Raw genomic sequence first — 18,706 nt, forward strand, 5'->3', positions numbered from 1 at the left:
GCTCAACTTAGAGCTGACATGTCCAGTAATAAGCTTATTACTGTTTCCAATAACAACCAGCAGAATCCTGAATATCGCTCTGGGAAATAATGTATAATCAGTGAAAAACTAATAAAACTATCAGCTTTATTAATTACTTGAAAAATGTATCAATATGTATGTGTAAGTTGTGAAATGGGTTATACGGATGGATATACTGTACCATTGAGGTAACCGGTGCAGATGCATAGGGGCCCCAGAGATAAGGGGCCCACTTTTACCGTAAAAGCAGGTGGTATTGTGCATTATGCGGAACTATAGGACTCACAGGGCCCATATACTGTTCTTACACAGGGACCCTCCTCTGTATGTGCCTGTTCCTGATGGAGTTCAGAGGTGGTCATAAACTTCAGTGCAAAGTAAATCCCTCAGTAGTTTTTCCTGGCAGTGCCGTGTTCCAATGACTTGCATGTAATATGTCTTATTGCCTTTATGCACATGACATCTTTGCTTTGTCCTGCCTTTTAGTCCATGATATTTTAATGAATCTCCTCCATTTCTATCACTTAATCTACAAACCATGAACAGCAAATTGATCACCATAAATAACTAGGCATAAGTCAAGTATCTAAAAATGAATCTATTTACATAAACACTGCTCCTCAGTTTAAGCTGTAAGTCAAAGTTTATTCATGAAACCCCTGTGCTTGTGGTTTGATTTGCTTTCCATATATTATAATGAATCCAAGGCAGGCAATGATGATATGCAGTGCATGGAGCAGCAGCTGAGTGCCATGCATGGGGCTGGAGAACAAGGATCAGCCACTAGGGGGCGCTGTGCTATCGAGCAGAATACACGCAGAGCACAATCCCAATGTAATAGGCTAATCAGCTCATACTTACAGGGAGCGCAGTTTTCACGTCCTACATGCTTCTTACCCTGCGAGCTGCACTGGCAAACAATGCCATGTACAGTGCTGCTGATGGACGTGCTGGGGAGCTGCTGGGATACAATGTAGTTGCCTGATCGGATGCAAAACTCTATATACATCATATGCAGAGAGAGAGAGTTCACTGGGATTGGGAAGGATCTAATGTTCATGGCGTATTGATGCAAAATAGATCTGTGCCAGGAGATCATGATCCAGAGGAGGGAGAGGGTGAACTGAGCCCTTATCCAAAATATCTGCTTCTGGAGCTGCACACAAGTGCTGGAGAAGATCAGGGAGCAGCCACATAATGATGGTGCAAAGTGCTCATCTCTCCCAGGGAGCAAAGTCAGTGGATGTCTGGAAGCAGCCCTGAGTCACCACCACAATGCAGCTGGCAGAGGCTAAGTGCCCCTGGCCCCATAGGCAATAACTACACCTGAGGAGCAGCCCTCACAGGAATGAAGAATGGGTACGTGTTCACACTGCACATACAGACACCTGCATGCATGTCCAGACCACATGAGCAAATGCACATACACCTACTAACCCACACACCAATATACAGTCATGTACATGCCAGCAAGAGTATTGCTTCTTGTCTGGTTTTCTTTTCTTTATAATAGTGAACTAAAATAGAAATATGTTTTATGTGTGTGTATAATATATAATATATATATATATGTGTGTGTGTGTGTGTATGTATATATACGTGTATGCATATATATAATATACATGTGCATGTTATATATGTATATACATACACGTGTGTTTATATATATGTATGTATATATGTATGTTTTATTCTGTGTATGTATATATATATATATATATATATATATATATATATACACAAAATATATGTGTGTGGCAGATATATATATATATATATATATATATATATATATATATAAACAGAGACATAATAAAATATATATATGTTTACATTTAAACTTGAAAATGTTATTATTTAATGTTTATTTGGACCATTACTAATTTTATTATTGCTCTTATGGAAGAACTATAGCACCTACAATGTAACATTTTACAATGCATGCCTTATTTTTGATGACATGCGCTCAGTGCTACCTGAGCAGTCTATTTCTCATATGTCTTAGAAGAAGAGTTTTTCTGCTGTTATTTGTTATGACTGTATCATAAACATTGTAAATCAGAAAATCACTTCCAGGCTTTTGCTTGTAGGTTTCAACCCTTATCGGTTATTAAGAGGATCAGCTGTATTCCTGCTTCTAGCCCTGTTGGTTTTCATGGCTATGCTCTCCTCTGCTGAACGTGGGTGCCCTACAGGATGTAGGTGTGATGGAAAAATGTTTTATTGCGAGTCTCAGAAGCTGCAGGAAATCCCTTCATCAATATCTCCTGGATGTGTTGGGTTATCTCTTCGATATAACAGCCTCTACGTACTGAAATATAATCAATTCAAAGGTCTTAATCAGCTTACTTGGTTGTACGTAGACCATAACCATATTAGCAGCATTGATGAGAATGCATTCAATGGGATCCGTCGATTAAAGGAGCTGGTTCTGAGCTCTAACAGGATATCTCATCTGCTGAATAACACCTTCAGACCTGTCACTAACCTGAGAAACCTAGATCTGTCCTACAATACCGTACAAAAACTTGGACTGGGACAGTTTAAAGGCTTGAGGAAACTGCAGAGCTTACACTTGAGGTCTAATTTATTAAGAACCATTCCTGTTAGAATATTTCAGGATTGCAGAAATTTAGAACTTCTGGATCTAGGTTATAACAGAATCCGGAGTTTGGCCAGAAATGTTTTCACAGGCATGATCAGGTTAAAGGAATTGCATTTAGAGCACAACCATTTCTCTAAACTCAACCTAGCCCTTTTTCCAAGGCTGGTCAGTCTACAGAACCTCTACCTACAGTGGAACAGGATCAGTCTTATAGGACAAACCATGGCTTGGACTTGGACCTCGTTACAAAGACTTGATTTATCTGGCAATGAGATTGAAGCATTCAGTGGCCCAAGTGTATTTCAATGTATCCCAAACCTTCAGAGGCTTAACCTGGATTCTAATAAGCTGACCTTCATAGGTCAGGAAATCCTGGACAGCTGGGGATCTCTGACAGATGTTGGCCTGGCGGGGAATATCTGGGAGTGTAGTCGTAATATCTGTTCCTTGGTCAACTGGCTAAAAAGTTTTAAAGGCTTACGAGACAACACCATTATTTGTGCCAGCCCAAAGGATCTGCAGGGGGTCAACGTCGTCCAAGCAGTCAAAAGCTACAACATTTGCAGCAAAAATGTAACAGAAAGCAGGGAGCTTAAAACCACGGGGCGGAATACAACAATGAAACACAAAATAACAAGAACTAAACATGAAAGTAACCATTCAATGCCTCCGACTGTTGGAGTGACAGGACCTGGCTATGATACCAGTGGGGATGCTGATAGCGTTTCTTTACATAAAATAATAGCAGGGACTATTGCACTGTTCCTGTCGGTATTAGTAATATCCTTAGTAATCTACGTGTCATGGAAAAGGTCTCCAGCAGGTATAAGACATCTGCAGCAGGCAGCCCTTATGAAAAATCACAACCAAACGAAAAGATCGTCCCTAACACAAATTAGCCTAACCCCACAGGAATTTTATGTAGACTACAAGCCTGCCCCTAACAGAGAAACTTGTGAATCCATAAGCAGCGCTGGGCCCTGCACGTTTACCAAAACTGGCTCCAGGGAATGTGAGGTATAAAGTGGGAGAATATACTTTTTTTATTTTAGGATGATTTTTTTTTTCTTCTTTTTATGGGACTGCAGTAATTCCACTTCTCATTGATCACCAATGTCACATATAGACACCTGTATAAATATTAGTCTGTTCATTTCTGCTACCAAATTCTAAAGACATTAATGGAATCGCCGCTGTAAAATCACGGAGAGATGGTGTGCAATATATTGTGAGTTATGGTGCTGTTTCCTTTTTTTTTATTATTTGGATTAAAGTATCACTTGTTTTGAGATTTTGGAACGTTTTGCTAACATTTCTTTCAATCTTGTGGCACAGATCTGCTCTGACGCATTATAACGGTAATTTCGCCTTAACCTCATTGGCCATTTGGTACTTAAGTTGTTATTTTAGCCTGAGAGTAAATCTCTATTCTTTTATCATATTGTCAATTTTTAAGTTTCAATTTTTGCTCTGATTATATGATATAGCTTTATAGCAAGATCCATATCCCCCAGACAGACATAAGCCTAATATCCTTACTTCCTGAAGCTCGCACTATGTAGGTTAAAGGGGTTGTCCGCTACTTAGACAACCCCTTCTTAAGTGCTATTTTCCCCAGTGTCAAATAAAAATATCCTATACTCACTTTCCACACTGCTGCCATGTCTCTTGTGACATTATTATGCAACATGAACACTGCAGCCCATGAGCGCCCACTAATGACTACAGTTCTCACACTTCCTTTGGATGTCAATTGATTTGTTGCAGTGCTCACTGTCATAGAAATATCACGAAGACACAGTACAGACATCTCTTAAATGTTGTCAGTATGGGAGGTGAGTATGTTATTATTATTTTACCCTGGGGAATATAGTTTTTTACATGGGTTGTCCAAGTAGCGGACAACCCCTTTAAGAGCTTAGCGCACACAGTGTTATTGACTTCAATTCATCAACAGTACGCAGTAGTCTCCTTAGCTCCCTCTAGTGGCAGCAGCCAAAATGTTACATTTTAACTCTGTGCAAGGAACTCTGTTTAAGAAAAAGAAAGCTCTGATCACTATGAAGAAATGTTAAGAAATAATTTTGCACAGAAATTTGGGAGTATTTTCATTCAAAGAACAAAATGGTGGATATTTATTTTAGACTCGGTTACTCCAATTTCTTTGGTACTTTAGGCAATGTTTTATGGGAAAAAGTATACAAATTACTTCACCTCAAAAGGGAAGAAAACTGTCTCTATTGTGCCACCAATTGGAGGTGGCTACCCTGTAGGTCAACATCTGACCATAGAAGAGCTTTGAAACGTGACCTTTCAGTAGACAATGGTTTTGGAAGTCGTGCCCCACGTCAGTACAGAACAGAGGGCTGGATGTTTGGGTGGGGGTGAAGTGGTTCTCATAAAAGAGACATAAGTGGATGGAGAATTGGTAATAAGACCCCAGGACCTTCAATAGCCATCATACAACCAAGCCAGAATGCAACTCTGTACCAATGAGGCACAATAATCCCGAAACTGATTTCTACAGATGGCCAATTCTTACTTTTGTACAAGACTCTGACTTGTCTGATAATCCTAATCAGGTTTTAGTGCTCTTCTATGGGTCAGGCATTGCAGTAACCTCTAGGAGGCGCTATACAGACAGGTTCTTCCCTCTGGAGGAGAGTTCATTTGTGTCCAGTATTTTGCAAATATTAAACTTTGTGAACATCACAATTCTTTCCAGACTCTTTGTACAAAGGCAGCGTGAAGTTTCTAGGTTGCAATGCAAAATTTGTAATTCCATAAATTATCACATGGAGTTGATTGTACTGGTCTTCTGAAGCTGGGCAGTGGATCATTTTGGGTCTCCTAAAGCTGCCGGGCTCAGATACCACTGCAGTGCCTGCACTTCCTTTTGTTACAGCTCTCTCTATCCAGGATTAGTTGATTTTTGTATTCACAGAGAAATAAAGGGCGGCTTGGAATCCACGCAGAAGATACCCGCTTGACTTTAGTAACATTCCTGTGTCAGTAATTATACGTTTTCAAATTTGACAGATATTAGACCTCATATGAAACTTGAGTTTGCTATTATAAAGATTGGATACAGAAATGAAAGATGAAGGAGCTTTGAGCATAGGCGTCAAACCTGCCCAGATTGGAGATGTCTAGTAAGTTCTCCATCTGATCGAGCAATAATAGTGTTTTAGTTTTCTAATATATTCATCATATTAGTGAAGGAATAAAGGTAGCCATGACATCTAGGCCTCTAATAGTGGGCTTGTAGTCCACCCAGCCAAGAGAAATCATAAGAAGTGGTGTAATGATGTGACGACTACTGAATGCTCTGATGCTAAATGGAGCAACCTTACTATAAATAATACTCGGTTTATTGCCTAGAGATTCCATCGAAAATGCCATCATTAGTTAATGTATGTAAAGTCATTAGTGATCAGGTAGAGGGCTAAGGAAATCCAAGCCGTGCCTTCCCTACTGGGACTTTTGTGATTGCCACTTTGAACCGTGTGGATACTACTATATGTGTAAATTATTTTTGTTTGTTTAACTTACAGTATATGACTGTCTTTGTAGCTGGACTCTGAAGATTACAGGATTGATCAAAAGCCTGAATGATTTGGGACATTTTCCTATATATATGACTCTGATTCATCAAGTCCGGCGATCTTAATGCTGGTCTTGATGAGGGGCCGGGGTGGAGCGTGAGGCTCCTCATTCATTATTGGGCATTTGCCTCTTAATGAATCAGGAGTGCTGGACGAGTAGCGTGCGCCTTCTTGTGCGCCTCGCCACAAATCTTACTCAAGTCCCTGATAGTGTAATATTTGTGACGTAGCAAACGCCGGCGCTCGTTATGAATTTAACAAGCTGTGTTCACTGCACCCCCAGCACACACCACTTTTAGAGCTGGTCAAAAATTTTCTGAGAACGCCAAAATTGTACGACTTTTCAAAGCTTTTGCAATAGAATTCTGGCTTAAAAGCTTTGTTTAATCAGGCTCAATAGGTCTATAGTGAGCCACTTCTATAGAACAGGGCACCGTTCCCATGTAGAAACTAAAAATCTCTCTTCTTTGCTGCCACTACTGATGGTTTGATGTATACAGAGCTGCCCTCTACTGGTGATAACTTGCAGCAACAATTTTAAAGAAAACGTGTAATCACAAAATCAGATTTTTTTTATGTTAAATATATTTATTTAAAAAATTATAATTTCAATTTTCCATATCATTGTCTAAAACTCTACATGAACCCTATTAACACTGGGCAATTTTTTGTTTTTGTGCTTTTGTTTTCTTTCCTCCCCTTCTTCCAAAAGCAAAACTTTTACTTTTCCAGCAGTATAGTCCTATGAGGACATATTTTTTTTTATGGACGAGGTGTAGTTTTGAATGAAATTATTCATTTTACCATGTAATATGCTGAAAAAAAACAAAAAATCTTCCAAGTGAATTTAGTTTGTGTAGCCATTATGTTGAGATCTGTAAACAGACCTGTGTTTTTTGCATGCTAAGCTGTCACTTTTATTACTACCATTTTGGCTTTTTATTGCATTTTTTGGGGACGTGCAGCAACTAAAACACCAATACCAAAGTTTTGATTTCTTTTTATTGTTTTTTTTTTTTTTCATTTTGGCATTCAACATTTGGGGTAAATATTTTTATATGCTATTAATTATGGCAATTATGCATGTGGCAATACTAAATATGTTATTTTTTTTTTTACATTTTACTATTTAGGTTTAGGAAAAAGGAGAGGGTTATTTAAACATTTATATTTTCGGTCTTTTGTATATTTTTAAAAATATTTTTTTAGTTTATTTAGACTTTTGATATCTTTTGATCACCTATACAGTACACTGTAATACCTCGGTATTGCAGTATATTTTAAAATTACTACAATTCAGCATCAGTCTATTGCTGCTTAAGTTCATGTGTCCAAAAGAAAGTAGAAGCCTATTACTAGGACTAGGGTTCTGTGTAAAATTGCAAGATTTTTTATACATAGTAATATGAAAAAGAAAAAGTAATATTAAAAAAAATACATTTAGCATTAAAACCTACTGTATTTTTCAGACTATGGATGCACCTTACTCTAAAACGCACCCCAAGTTTAGGCAGCAGAAAATAGGAAAAACATGTTTCCTACTATTTAAAACCTCACTGGCGGTGTAAAGATATGGAGGGATCAATATGATTATTTGGAATGCAAAAGGGCAGAATAGGAATGTAATGGATCTGTTGTTAGAGCGCAGACAGATGGCCGTATAACTCGTGCGATGATCGCATCGCACTGCACGAACTGACCCGGCTCCTATCCTGACCTGAGCATGATAGAAGAGTGATGTATTTCTATGCAGCTGTCAAGCTCAGGTCAGGAGACAGCCAGTCCAGAATTGCGATGTCATCCTCGTCTGTCTGCACCCTTAGTGTTTCTCTGCAGCATATGCAGTGCACTTACAGTGGTGTGAAAACGTGTTTGCACCCTTCCTTATTTCTTATTCTTTTGCATGTTTGTCACACTTAAATGTTTCAGATCACAAAACAAATTTAAATATTAGACAAAGATCACACAAGTAAACTCAAAATGCAGTTTTTAAATTAATTAAGATCTTTATTATTAAGGCAAAAAGAAATCCAAACCTACAGGGCCCTGTGTAAAAAAGTGATTGCCCTCTAAGCCTAATAACTGGTTGGGCCACTCTTAGCAGCAGCAACTGCAATCAAGCGTTTATGATAACTGGCAATGAGTCTTTTACAACGATCTGGAGGAATTTTGGCCCCCTCATCTTTGCAAAATTGTTGTAATTCAGCCACATTGGAGAGTTTCCGAGCATGAACCACCTTTTTAAGGTCATGCCACAGCATCTCAATTGGATTAAGGTCAGTACTTTGACTATGCCACTTCAAAGATTGAATTTTTTTTTCTTAAGCCATTCAAAGGTGGAGTTGCTGATGTGTTTTGAATCATTGTCCTGCTGCATAACCCAAGTGCGCTTCAGCTTGAGGTCACGAATGGATGGCCGGACATTATCCTTCAGGATTTTTTGCAGAATTCATGGTTCTATTTACTATAGCAAGTCTTCCAGGTTCTGAAGCAACAAGAGAGCCACAGACCATCACACTATCACCACCATGTTTTACTGTTGGTATAATGTTCCTTTTCTGAAATGCTGTGTTACTTCTGCGCCAGATGTAATGTGACATACACCTTCCCAAAAGTTCAACTTTTGTCTCGTCAGTCCACATAGTATACTCCCAAAACTCTTGGTGATCATCAAGATGTTTTCTGGCAAAACTGAGATGAGCCTTTATGTTATTTTTGCTCAGCAGTGGTTTTCGTCTTGGAACTCTGCATGCCATTTTTGCCCAGTCTCTTTCTTATGGTGGAGTCATGAACACTGACCTGAATTTAGGCAAGTGAGGCCTGCAGTTGTTTGGATGTTGTTGTGGTGTCTTTTGTGACCTCTATAATGAGTCGTCACTGTGCTCTTGGGTTAGTTTTGGTTGGCTGGCCACTCCTTGGTAGGTTCACCACTGTTCCATGTTTTGCCATTTGTGACTCTCACTGTGGTTCACTGGAGTCCCAAAGCTTTAGAAATGGCTCTATAACCTTTTCCAGATTGATAGATCTCAATTACTTTGTTTCTCATTTGTTCCTGAATTTCTTTGGATTGCAGCATGATGTCTAGCTTTTGAGGATCTTTTGGTCTACTTCACTTTGTCAGGCAAGTCCTATTTAAGTGAGTTTTTGATTGAGAACAGGTGTGGCAGTAATCAGGCCTATGTGTGACTAGGGAAATTGAACTCAGGTTCCCAATGATGTGATAAACCACAGTTAATTTGTGTTTTAAGGGGGGAGGGAATCACTTTTTCATACTGGGCCCTGTAGATTTGGATTTTTTTTTTACCTTAATAATAAAGACCTTCATTTTAAAACTGCATTTTGTGTTTACTTGTGTTATCTTTGTCTAATATTTAAATTTGTTTTGTGATCTGAAACATTTAAGTGTGACTAACATGCAAAAGAATAAGAAATCAGGAAGGGGGCAAACACTTTTTTACCCCACTATATATAGCTTTATAGCTTGCACATTCTCTGCAGCACACACATATACACATCTCCACACACACTACATGCATGCTCAGCTCTGCTGTATGTACGCACATATTTGCTATGTACACACACATCAACACAAATCTCTGCTACACACAATTCTGCTTCATTCACACCAAGCTTTGCTACATACGTGCACAGCTCTGCCGCACACACACTGCTCTGCTACATACTGTACACACACAGCTCGGCCATATAGATACAGCTTTTCTACTTCAACATGCACAGCTAAGCCAAAGCATCAAACTCACAGCTCTGCTATACAAACATACCAACAGAGAAACAGATCTGCTGCTCACAATATACTTGAAGTTCCTTTCAGACATGTGACTGATCACATAACGTGAAAGGTCCTTCAGCCAGTTGCTAGTGATGTGCAGGACCCGGTAGCTTTCTCTCCTTCCCTGCACTGATCAGACTAATCAGTGTTGGGCTGGTAGAGAGCAGTTCTCTCAGTGATTGGGAAGGACAGTGTGTCAGCGTTTTCCTGGATCATAGGAAGCACATTCACACTTTCAGTATTTGGTCAGTGTTTTACATCAGTATTTGTAAGCCAAAACCAGGAGTGAAACAATCAGAGGAAAAGTATAATAGAAACACATCACCACTTCTGCATTTATCACCCACTCCTGGTTTTGATTTACAAATACGATGTAAACAAATCTCACCAAATGCTCAACATGTGAACGTGGCCTAAGACGATCTTCTTTTTTTTTTTTTTTCTGCAAGATTTTTTTTATTGATAAAAGTACATTTTTTAGTTTAAAAAATCTAATAGTAGTCTATTTATTTATATAGTGCCAACATATTCTGCAGCGCTTTACAATTCACAGACATTATCGGCACTGTCCCCATTGGGACTCACAATTTATATTCCCTATCAGTATGTTTTTGGAGTGTGGGAGGAAACTGGAGAACATGGAGGAAACCCATGCAAACACTGGGAGAATATACAAACTCCTTGCAGATGTTGTCCTTGGTGGGTGGGATTTGAATCCAGGACCCCAAAACTGCAAAGCAACAGCGCTAACCACTGACCCACCGTGCTGCCCTAATTTAACCCCTTAAAGACTAATGATGTATATTTTCATCATTGGTCATTAATCAAGTATGAAGCTGGGTCAAGAGCTGAGCCTAATTCATACCAGGCAGGTAGCCGACATCTACCTGTAACTTCAGTGAACGAAGCTAGCTCTGATTGCTGCAGTTAAATAATTTACATGCCGCTATCAATCTAAGGCCGGGGTCACATTAGCGTGTGATGTGAGAGCATCGGATGCAATATGCTAATGACATTCGGCTCAAACTCTGCTGCAAGCGTGAGCGGAGTGTCATGCTACTGTGATCCGATCCTGTCGTATGCGAGAATCGGATCACAGATGAGGAGATGAAGGAGAGATTAATCACTCCATCTTCTCCAGTGCCTGTCTCGGCTTATATCGGACTGTACTTGGATGACATCTAAGTGCTGTCCGATCTTTTGCATGCATCCATTGACTTGGGTGCGCACCGTGCAAGATATGCTGCCAATCTCAGAATGCTGCATTTTTTTCTTATGCCGAATCAGGACCGAATCTGCTCTGCCTCATTGAATAACACTGACCATATTATACTTCAGTGTGACCGAGCTCTAACAGTGACGTTTAAATGAACTGAGCTTAATATGAGAACCGTGTCTTCTCTATTTACTGCAAGTCTTTGTTATTGCAGGTTATACAGTAGTATAACCGGTCAAACTGTCACAGGTTCCAGCCCCCTATGAAAACTAAAAAGTTAAGTAAAAATAAAAAAAAGTTCACCCTTTTTCCCCCATTAAATTTTACAAAATAAAAAAAACATATTTGATATTGTCGTGTATATATTAGTCCAATCTATCAAAATATAAAATTATTTAAACCGATCACTAAAGAAGACCTGTCACTTGCTCGAAAAATTTGAGTTAAATACTTTGTAAAAATACCTTGTAAAATTCCCTGAGGTCCCCTGATTTTGCTACTGTTCTCCTTTTTGCCCTTCGCCACTCCATTACAGAGATATTCACATTTATTTCTTCTGGAGAGCAATATGTGCAATCTCTGTTTATAGTGTAACTGGGCATTTCTTCAGTTTTCTCTGGCTTGTGCACTTTCACCGCTAACTCCCAGATACTGCCAATCGTCTGAGACTGACAGACTGTTATATCAGATGCTGAGCTGTGATTTGCAACGTCAGGAGGGAGGGTGAAATTGCATTTCCTCCGAGAATACTTTAAAGAAATGCCCAACTGCAAACAGAGATTTCACATGCTGAGCCACAGAAGCAACAAATATGAATATCTCTGCAATGGAGTGACACAGTGTAAAACGGAAAAGAGTAGCAGAATTAGGGGAGCTCAGGGATTTTTACAAGATATCTAACTCCATTTTTTTAAAACCCCAGCATTGCCATTTTTTAGTCTCTGCACTCCCACAAAAAAACAATAAAAAGCAATCAAAATGGCTATTAATAAAAACACAGCATCAATATAGATAAAAAATAGTGTCTCTCCCAGTTCCATGGATGTGAAAATGAAAAACTTACAGGTGACACAATATATATATATATATATATATATATATATATATATATATATATATATATATACAGATTTCAAAACTATATTAACCACTAAAATAATTAAAAAAAAAATGGACAAGTTTGGCATTGCCATAACTGTATAGAATTACCTTGCCAGGTCATATTTGCCGCACAATTAATGCTGTAAAAAAAACCTTCAAAAAACTATTGCAGAAATGTAGGGGGGAGAGGCAAGGTGCGGTCGCAATTTCACTTGGAATTTTTTTTTGCTTTCCAGTACATTGTATGGAAAAATAAAGGGTGATATTCAACTTGTCTTACAAAAACATAAGCCCACATATGGCTTCTGTTGATAGAAAGGTAAAATTTAAAAAAAAGGGTCTTGGAAAACGGGGAGTAAAAACCAAAAGTAGAAAAATGAAAAATTCCGAGGTTATTAAGAGGTTAAACTAAAGGCCATTATTGATAACACAAGTACAGTATGTATTTTGAGGAAATTTGCGAATCACACTTTTTACAAACAAAACAAAGTAATGCAGCAATCTAGTATATGATGATACTGGACTCTGAGAAATCGTAGCAGCAGTTATTCTTTTTGAAGTTTTCTGTATGTTGAAGACAATTTAAAGGAATTCTCCTTTCCGGAAGCGCATAATTTCCATTCTCATGTATATACATACAAATAGATTAGGAAATCTGAATAATTGCTCCAACCAATTGCAAAACGTGCCTAGAGGTAACACAGTTATCTTCCTTGTCAACTTCATTTTTATAAAACCTGTGTCCCCATTCCTTGTCAAATACATTCACCTTTTGATCGTATTGTTGCAAAACCTCGATATAATCCCCAACCTAACACAGTAGCGCAGTCAAATCCTCATCACATCCGCAGCCAAGCCAGTGGAGCGGAGAGACACTTGACTGAAGTCGTACCTTCATGTTTGATCTCCAAAGGAGAACATATTTTTGCAAAGGGGAAATGCTGGATAATAGATACAGCCTCTGGGCAAATACATACTTTGTTCTTTGTTATTGCACTACATGCTTTGAATGCTCCTATATTGCCATTATGCGGCAAGTTATATGATAACATTTACATACTCTTCTTATTTTGCTCAATAACGTCCAGAGAAATAAAGCAATACATGTAAATTACTCAATGTTCCTTGTTCCAAGATGAAAGGATTTGTATTGTGTAATTTCAATAGTAGTATGTGCTTTATGGAGGCATTGATAAGTGGACAGAAGGCTGACAAGTTCTGACCACAGTCCATCAGCATAGATCAACGAGAATTAAAATATAATGAATTGTGTTGGGAATATATTGTACTGCTGTTCATTTATTAGCAGAAGGTTAGTGACGCGCCCCCTGGGCCAGTGCTGTAGTGCGGCGCGCGTGCGCGCGGGGAATACCCGGAGCCGGATCCGATGGGGGTAGTAGTCTTCGTGTGGCGGTGACCCGGTCCGTGCCCAGGGTGGTCAAACTAAGTGGCGGTTATTGGTATGATGGTATTAGTGTCCGACTACGCCACCCGTTGAATGCGGCTATGAAGCCGCCGCTGCAGGGCAGTCCGCTGAGGCCGGTGGTACGGATGTGCAGCGTGGATGGTATAACCCCCAACGGGAGGGGTATGGCCTCAGGGCAGAGGATGAGGTTGATGTTGGGAGTGATGGTGTGGATGTCCCAGCACTAATGGTGCGACAAGGAAGCACGGAGACGCGAGGGTACAGTTCAGGGTCTTTACTGATGGTACAAGGCAAATTCCCCCGGGAGTACTGGCTAGTAGTTGGGGCCTGGTTAGTCTGCGAGTAAGCCGGAGTTCCCCTGGCCAGGTGGAGTTGTAGGCCTTCCCGTTAGTCTGTACCCTTCCTTTCTACCCTGCTTTCGGCGGTTACAAGTAGCCCACGTCCCTGGGTATACCGTGTGGTGCTCACCCGTATGGCTGGTGACCTGGGGCCTCCTGTTAGCCTCCGCTCCGGGATGGCGGTGCTGGTCCCTTCGTTGTGACTGAGCCTCCGGGCTTTTATGGCCAGGGGACCTGGAATCCCCTGCCGGATGGATTCTGCTGCTGGGTATATCTTAGTCCCCACAGCCTCGGACTCCTGTGTCCGGTTTTAGTACCTTCTCCTAGGGCGAGCTCTGCACAGCTCCAGCCCCTGGCGCTTCTCCTTGGCTCCTACAGAGCTCCTGATGTCTATCTGTCCCTGTTTCTGCGTGTCCAGACCAGACTCCGTCTCTGTCTGGAACTCCTCTCTCCTAACCCTGCCTCAGCCCCAGTTTATGTAGGGGAAGTTCTTCCCCTCCCAGGACTGGGCAGGTGGTGTGGCATGCTTAGGATTCCTGCCCAGGAGACCTCCCACCTGCTCACAGACGTAATATTGCTATTACTGTGGAATATTGTGGGTGCCACATTAGCATTCATAAATTAACGCCATTCCTTATCATGTGATTGCATTAAATGCCAAGCAAATTGTATTAAATGACAATGCAGTAATAAAAATAATTGCTGCAGTATGAATATGTATGATGATAAATGAGAATTCCTTCCCAGAATCTACAAGATCTCCTAAATAAATGAGACCGACCTGATAATTGTCTGTATACACCAGCCATTGAGTATACAACTTGTGTGTTCTCCGCAGATTTCCTGTTTTTTTTTTTGGGGGGGGGCGGGGCGGGTGGTTTATTGACCACCTACAAAGGGATACATGTACTTTGGAGATTGCTAGAATCCATCACTTTCTGCTTGCATATCCTGGGCTGAAGCATACGGTGAGCAGCAAAGCAGCAGACAGACCCACAAACGAAAAGTCTTTGCAGGGATAGTCCAATTCAAGATTTCCCCCTTTATAGTAATACAAAATGTCTTTTAGTATTTTTACACATGTGAATAGGCAGATTTCTGCAAACCCTTTTCAAAATGCAGCGACAAACCTGCTGCATGTGAATATTCCCTTATAATGAAGCAGGTCCAACAATCAGCTGATTATTATGGATCTGGTTTCTGAAACCCCTGGCAATGTCAGTTCAGGGAAGCTGTAGCTATAGATTTCAGCTGCAGTGGTCGCTATATTAGGAGTACGGTATTAGATCCCTGTGATTTAAAAGCATAGATGATTATGGAATATATGGCCCTATGACTACGTGACTATGTAATACAAGAACAGGGCTCGGGGCTTGCAACACTAGGAATGAGATGCACATACGCAGCCTCTTCTCCTTTCCCAGTGGTGCAAATTAGGTCCTGTTCTTGAGATCAGTACTGGTCCCAGATGTGTGACCTTTGTGAATATGTCATAAATGTCTGAGATGGGATCACTTCTTTAAAAATCATATGACTTGAGTATTTTGAAGCTTGTGAGCAACAGATATACAATATATTTTTTTGCATTCTTATATGCCAGCATCTCTTCTGACGTGTCTTGCATGGTTTCCGGTAAATCCAAAGCAAGATTGTGTTGAACCTCCTTTAAAAGGGTTGTCTGATCTTAAACTACAAGTCTGCAGTCACTCTGTGTGACTGTAGACTTATGAATCCTCACATTGCACACACTGCGTGCTGTGAGGATTCTCCGGTGCCAGTCATATGACCACTAGTGTGCGATATGCATACTCCCGACCACATTCCGACTAGACTGTTTCCAGCCTCACTCAATACACTTGCATTGAGTGAGGCCATGCCCGTCTAGTCACAATGTGGCCGGGAGTATGCATATCGCATTCTTGGGGTCACATGATTGGCACCGGAAAATCCTCACAGCCCGCAGTGCACATGATGTGAGGATTCACAAGTCTGCAGTCACATAGAGTGACTGCAGACTTTTAGTTTAAGACTGGATTAAGTGGATGCTAGTCAAAGTGAAGTCCATAGTCTGGGCGGAATTCCAGCTAAAATGGCCAGCTGCTCCATCTTGCGCTAACCTTAAAGGGAAACAATCATCAGAAAATTACCTATTGTTTAAATCAGGTTTTTGTGTTAAATGTATTTTTGTAAAACAATTGCCAAGATTTTCTTTTACATATCACAATTTGCATTAAAAAATAAAAATAGAAATATTGCAACTTTCACATTGGCCACTAGGGCTTTTTTAGACTCCCGTTGATTCAGGAAACAACACATATACGTAGCCCCAATGTACAAACCCTGACCCTAGCTTTTGTTTTGAAGCATCTAATGAGAGAGCGAAAAGGTCATTGTGAAGGGAGTGGGACCAGGGTCAGCTGTTACATCACCTATTGGGATTGGTGGATCCTGTGTTGTCAGTTTTGTATCATTTTACATAGGTTACATAGGTTGAGAAAAGACCTAGGTCCACCAAGTTTAACCTTTCTCCTCCAATTGTACATTTTGTCACAAAATTATCTATAAGGCACAATGTTATGTGTTGTGAGGAAATCATCCAGCCCTTTTTTGAAAACTGTTATAGTGTCGGCTATTACTACCTCTTGTGGTCGGCATTCCACAGTCCGACTGCTCTGACTGTAAAGAACCCTTTCCTGTTTAGGTGCCAGAATCGCCTTTCTTCCACCAGTAATGAGTGCCCCCTGGTCCTCAGTATGGTCTTTGGAAGGAATAAGTCATGTGCCAGTCCTTTGTACTGGCCACACATATAATTTACATATACATGTAAATGAGATCTCTGAGGCGTCATCTTTCTAAGCTAAACAAGCACAACTTTCCAACTTCTCATCATATGAGAGACCTTCCATCCCTTGTAATAATCTAGTTGCCGCCTTTGAACTGACTAACTTCTGAATATCCTTTTTAAAATGTGGAGCCCAAAACTGGATCCCATATTCCAGATGTGGCCTCACCAGTGATTTATAAAGGGCAACAGTACATTGGGATCGCGGGATTTTATTTCTCTTTTTATACAGCCTAAAATCTTGTTTGAAAAAAGAGGAAAGTAGATTCAGCTCACCTGATTGCTGTAGGCTTTGGAAGGAAGCACGGGTACGTGTGGCCTCACATGTTTGCATGAAAAAAAGTTGAAGAAACCAGCTTCCAAAAGTGCAAATATTTATTGAAGCAAATCCACGCAGTTTAAAAATTTCCAAATTACATCGGGGAATCTCACATGGAAAAAACGCAACGCGTTTCGAACACAGAGCTGTGTTCTTTGTCAAAGCTAAAATCTTGTTTGCTTTTGCGGCTGCTGCTTGACATTGAGTACTGCTGCTCAGCTTACTTGTAACCAGAATACCCAAGTCCTTCTCCTGTTCTGTAGTTGCGAGTATACTCCCATTTAATGTATATGCAGCAATTGGATTACTCCGTCCTAGGTGCATTACTCTACATTTATCTACATTAAACCTCATTTGCCAAGTCTTTGCCCATTCAGTCATCTTATCCAGGTCATTCTGCAATATTGCAATGTCAAGATCAGATTTTAATATCCTACATAGTTTGGTATCGTCAGCAAAGACTGACACTTTACTCTCAATCCCATCCCCAAGGTCAATAATAAAGAGGTTAAAAAGAATTGGTCCTAGCACAGATCCCTGCGGTCCCCACTGCTGACTATATCCCATTTAGAGAACGTACCATTTATGACGACTCTTTGTTTCTTATCATTTAGCCAATTCCTTACCCATCTGCATATAGTTCCCCCAAGTCCTTGCTTCTGTAGCTTCAGTAGCTTCAGTATAAGGCTGTTATGTGGTACAGTATCAAATGCCTTTGCAAAGTCCAGATAAATCACATCAGCTCTATATTACCAACATCCAGATTTGCACTTACCTCCTCATAGAAACCCAACATGTTGGTTAGACACCACCTATCGTTCATGAATCTGTGCTGATTATCATTTATTATATTATTCTCTGCAATATAACTCTTATGATGCCCTCAAAAACTTTGCACACTACTGATGTCAGACTTACCGGACAGTAGTTACCTGGATCCACCTTCTTACCTTTCTTAAGTATCGATACCACGTCAGTTATCCTCCTATCCTGTGGTACCACCCCTGTTACAAGAGAGTCTAAGAATATGAGATACAGTGGTCTGTCAATTACTGAGCTCAGTTCCCTTAATATCCGTGGATGAATACCATCTGGGCCGGGACGGTTTATCAATATTTAATTTGCACAGACGCAGCCGTACTTCTTACGTTTTCTGATAATAGCTTCTATTCAAGGAAGAGATTCAGATAATAACATAATACTAATTTTTTGTTTCCTTGATAAATTGTGACGTTACCCCCAACAAGTGGAGCTTTGTCTAAAATTAAAGTTGATGACTTAAATGCTCAATCCCTTGCAATCACATGGTCGCTTTCCACATGTTACATCTGTACATACAGCTCTGGCAAAAATTAAGAGACCACTGCAAAATTTTCATTTTCTCTGATTTTTCTCTTTGTAGGTATATTTTTGAGTAAAATGTACATTGTTGTTCTATTCTAT

At 40.1% G+C, this 18,706-nt stretch overlaps 1 protein-coding gene across 1 annotated transcript; it reads left to right on the top strand.

Annotated features, from left to right (window-relative positions):
- Positions 1-822: 822 nt before the first annotated feature.
- Positions 823-5,285, top strand: LRRTM3 (leucine rich repeat transmembrane neuronal 3). The gene is made up of 2 exons (XM_073685578.1): positions 823-1,380; positions 2,112-5,285. The coding sequence occupies exons 1-2, from the start codon at positions 1,377-1,379 to the stop codon at positions 3,647-3,649; spliced, it is 1,542 nt and encodes a 513-aa protein (XP_073541679.1). The 5' UTR covers positions 823-1,376; the 3' UTR covers positions 3,650-5,285.
- Positions 5,286-18,706: the final 13,421 nt, after the last annotated feature.

The sequence above is a fragment of the Phyllobates terribilis genome, unplaced genomic scaffold (assembly GCF_046119375.1).
Source record: "Phyllobates terribilis strain yellow unplaced genomic scaffold, ASM4611937v1 Scaffold_5__5_contigs__length_657084704, whole genome shotgun sequence".
NCBI classification, from domain to species: Eukaryota; Metazoa; Chordata; class Amphibia; order Anura; family Dendrobatidae; genus Phyllobates; species Phyllobates terribilis.